Here is a 4,492-nt window from a genome sequence, read left to right as displayed (position 1 = left end):
TTTATTACTTGATATCTCCTTGGGGGTTTCATCCATGATTGTCTTAAGTGACTGTGAAGCTAAGTCCCTTGCTTGCTCTAGCATTCTTGCTATTCTGGACTGGGCTACTTGGGTTGATGATATGTTACCCTTAGTTTCTTTTTTTTTTCTTTTGGATTTTTTTCCTGGGCTACAAATTTAAAGGCCCATTTCCTAACCCAATAGGCTTTTCTGTTTAACTGGTCCAGTGTTTGGTGGCCTTGTCCACCTCTTTCTCTAGTAAATTCTTGTTTTGTGCCGGAGGAGTTTCTCCCACCCTAATTTTGATTAATAAAATTTTTCCTTTTTTTGATGAAAATAAAAAATAAAAAATAACTGAGTTTAAAGCACAACTATCAGAACTTGACCTTTTTCATGGTCCAACTGTCCAACCGACAAGCCGTATAATCCATCATTTAGTGCTCTAATTTGATTGCTTTCTATAACTCTTGACAACCCAATTATCAATGCAAGGAACATGAGATAGTGAGATCCATCCATTGAAACCACTCGGTACCCGCTTCTTTTGATACTACAAATTAGCTCCCTCAATCCCTACCCATATATACCCCATCGGATTTGGATCCTCTGTGGCACGACAGAGCGTCTGACACACATCAAAAGGTCATAAATGCTCAGGCATGCAGCCCAAGGCACTCACACTCAGCCCAAGGTGTTTCTGGGTATTAGATGCATGCAGATGTCCTGTCGCGTCACAGAGTAGCCCGACCTATACTCCAACCCCATCCTCATCGCACAAAATTCCTCTATTGGGAGACAGTGAGCAGATCGACAGTGAGAATCCAATGGTTGGAGTGCATGCCGGGGCTTTCCCAGCCATTGAATCTTCACTACCACTTACCACTCACCAAAGAAGATTTGAATCCATCCCCATCTTCATCTCCATCTCCATCTCCAAACCCAAACCCAAGTCCAAGTCCAAGTCCCAAGTCCCAATACGACTGTAAGTTCTAGAAAAGACTGTACTTTCCTATTATACTTGAATGGACTAATTTTTAAAATTTGTTCTTAGTTGAATTGTGACCAATCAATACGGGATGCACTTGTGAATTGGGTAACAATGGCATGTTTGACTTTCCAAGACCAATTCTTCCTTGAGTCCACATTTTCTACAATGAGCAATGATGTGCGATGAGCATTAGGCGGCTGAGAACATCTGAATACGCATCCCAAGGGGTTCCTGATCACCCGATGTTCATTGTACCAATGCTACGACTGCAGAAATTTTTTCACTTCGTCCTCAATCAATGAAGGGTGGGATGTAAAACAAAGATGATATAAGTTGGATATATATCAAGAAAGGCCTTACCATTTTTTTAGCTAAATGATCATATAAAAAAAATAGGTGAAATAAGAGACATACAAACACAACTGGACTCAACCAGAAACTCTAACACAATAAGCTAAATCAGCCCTGCCCACCTTTGGCATTGCCATCAACAGAAGGACTAATTAATGAATATCAATGAAATGAAAAAAGAAACCATTACATCAAACGGAATCTGGATTTGCATTGCTCATCGACTTCGAGCTCATTGTTGATCAAAGTGGGCCAAGTAACCATAGGAGAATAAGTTTGAAAAAGATAATCAGCAATTGGATTCACCTCTCAAAAGCACTGAGAAAATTTTCATTTAATAGAAGCAAAATAGAATTACTAGAGCTAAAAATTCTGCATTGAAGTACGTTTTAACACCCAGGAAATTCTTGAAGGCAAAAACAACAAAGGTAACGGTCGTCTTTGAAAATACCACCAGCACTGGATTTACCTAGATTATTATAAGAGCTTAATCCCTATCTAATATACAACTCATACTATGTGAATTAGGCATTAACACTTAGCTCGCATTAAAATTTACCTACAATCACATAAGAATCAACGTCCTCCAGAGAGTAGAGAATCTGCAATTGATGATTGCGGAGTCAATGCATTCTGACAAGAAGGAAACCAAGTAGAGACATCGTCACTAGTACCTTCTGATATCATAAAAATGCTCAGCTCCGGTAATGGAGCCTCTCCCTCCAAATAGCGGACAACTTGTCGCATAGATGGCCTTGCAGTTGGAATGGAGTGAGAGCAAAGCAGTCCAAGTTTTAACACCAACTCCGTTTCCTCCACTTCATGATTCATTCCCAACTTGGGATCCACAGTTTCAAGAATCACTCCTCTACTCAAACAAGATATCACCCATTCCACCAACAAAAGACAATCCTCCGATGCTCGTGGCTCTATAGGCCTCCTACCACAAGCAACTTCGAGCAAAAAAACCCCAAACGCGAACACATCCACACTAGGGTTTGCTTTGCCAGTTTTATAAAGTTCTGGTGCAATATAACCAAACGTCCCAACCACATGGGTGCTTTTAGGATTGCCTCCATGATCATATAATCTTGCAAGCCCAAAATCTCCCAATCTTGCGTTCAGCTCCCTGTCTAACATGACATTACTGGACTTGATGTCTCTGTGAACCACAACTTGTTCCCATTCTTCATGAAGATATAGTAATGCCGATGCCACACTTTTGATTATTTGAAATCTTTGCTTCCAGCTCAATGTTGGCTTTGTTGGAGATTGATCAAAGAGGATCTTGTCTAGACTCCCGTTGGGCATGAAATCGTAGACTAGAAGGAGCTCTCCTTTACGTCGACAATACCCCAAGAGTGTCACTATGTTTCGATGCTGCAATTTGCCGATGCTGACAATCTCAGCAATGAATTCCTTCACCCCTTGTCTCGAGTCATGTGATACTCTCTTCACTGCAACTTCTACTTTTGAAGTGAGCAATATACCTTTGTAGACGTTACCAAAGCCACCACTACCAAGAAGCTCCTTGTCATCAAATCCTTTGGTTGCGATGTAGAGATCTTTATATTTGAACCTTTGAGGTGCATATTCAAGTTCCCAGTCTTCATAAACTTCTGCAAACTTCTTCCTCTTTGCTACAATTATTTGGATGATGAAGATCGACATGAACACTAAACTAGCACCAATCACAGGAAATGCAATGGTAAAAATTCTAGGTTCTGCTTTAGATTCCATTCGAGGAAGCTTAGGAAGTTGGGAGGGAGAGAGATCTTTTGCTTTCCCATTCATCTTAAAGCTCCACCCTAACACATATTGAGGTGCTTTGCAGACAGCAGTAGATGATGAGAAGCCCACAAACATAGGATCTACTATGATTGGAGAAAGATCAATGTTAAAGGACAAGAGAGGGGTCTTCGGTTTAGGGACTTCAAATGGAGCTAAAGTAACATTAAGTTGCTTCTGTACACCACAATATTCCACCCAGAGTTGGAAGGTGCGTCCGCTGGAGAGGGTGAGGTTCACATATCTGTTCTCTTGATCACTAAAATACGACGCTGGAGCCGAATCGACGGATTTCAAGTCATTGATATCAATACCAACATGGTTACTATCGATGTCATCGAATTCCAAATTTTGGATGGAATCCATCTCGATTGCTATAACATGGTTTGATGATTTGCCATTGTTGGTCTTATTGAAGACGCCTAGATAAATGCTTGGCCAAGCACTTGAGAAGTTTCTTGAATGTGCAATTATGAATGCCATTCCAGGATGATCACTTACTGCAAATTCAGAGAACATGGCAAATACAAAGGTAGTGGAGAAGGAGAAAACACTACCTGAAGATGAATTCATGAAATGAATTGGATGAGGGTAGAAGGCATGGCCCTTCTGTTGCATACTGGTGTTTACCACCATTAGGAGGCCATTGTTTGTAATCTGAGCTAGGCCGTCCAAGCTCATGTCAACTCCTCGAAATCCATTGTAGGTGAAATCAATATCATCTTGTTGTGATGCTTCAGATCTCAGTCCAAGGAGAAGAAACAAAACCACGAAATTGATGAACATTGCATACAAGATTTGGGCATTCACTTACTCCTTTCCTTTTAGTAATCTTTTGAAATAGAAATCAACCTCTTTCTAAATCAAAATACTAATTAGCTTGGACTTAGGATCAAATTGATTGAAATCATGGTCAATGAAGGCAGGCAGACTCATGAGGTAATTCCATACTATTTCCACACGGGGATTATCTTATTGGCCGTTAAAAAACTGTCTTTTCTTCTTTGCAACAGGGGTAAATCTTATTTATTTATTTTTTATTTCTAAGAATCAGAAATTGTATTAAGAAATGTGAAAAAAACTAAATCTGAAAAAAGACTTTTAATCCCCCATCTTTGGCATTGCCATCAACAGGGAAGGAAAGCCTAGAAATTTCTGAAGCTGATATGAGCTGAGAAAACTACATTCTTGATAGAGACTCCGGTGTTTGCTGCACCCTTTTACAAGAAAATCAGCAACACTGTTTACTTCACCAAAACAATGGGTAATTTTCTATGGGATTGACCATAGAAACTCATTAACAAAAATTCAATCTTGAGTAGCAAACCAAGGAATTGAGAGGTTTTGGAAAGCTACCACCACAGC

General features: G+C 40.0%; 1 protein-coding gene across 1 annotated transcript; it reads right to left on the bottom strand.

Moving 5' to 3' along the window:
* Positions 1–1,915: 1,915 nt before the first annotated feature.
* On the bottom strand, positions 1,916–3,913 carry LOC122093060 (L-type lectin-domain containing receptor kinase IV.2-like). Its single transcript, XM_042663316.1, has one exon. It carries the CDS (start codon positions 3,911–3,913, stop codon positions 1,916–1,918), a length of 1,998 nt encoding a protein of 665 aa, XP_042519250.1.
* Between the last annotated feature and the right edge of the window lie 579 nt (positions 3,914–4,492).

This window comes from Macadamia integrifolia, chromosome 11, assembly GCF_013358625.1.
Source record: "Macadamia integrifolia cultivar HAES 741 chromosome 11, SCU_Mint_v3, whole genome shotgun sequence".
In the NCBI taxonomy this organism is placed as follows: Eukaryota; Viridiplantae; Streptophyta; class Magnoliopsida; order Proteales; family Proteaceae; genus Macadamia; species Macadamia integrifolia.
The sequence above is the reverse complement of the archived record's forward strand: the minus strand, read 5'-3'. Positions and strand labels throughout refer to the sequence as shown.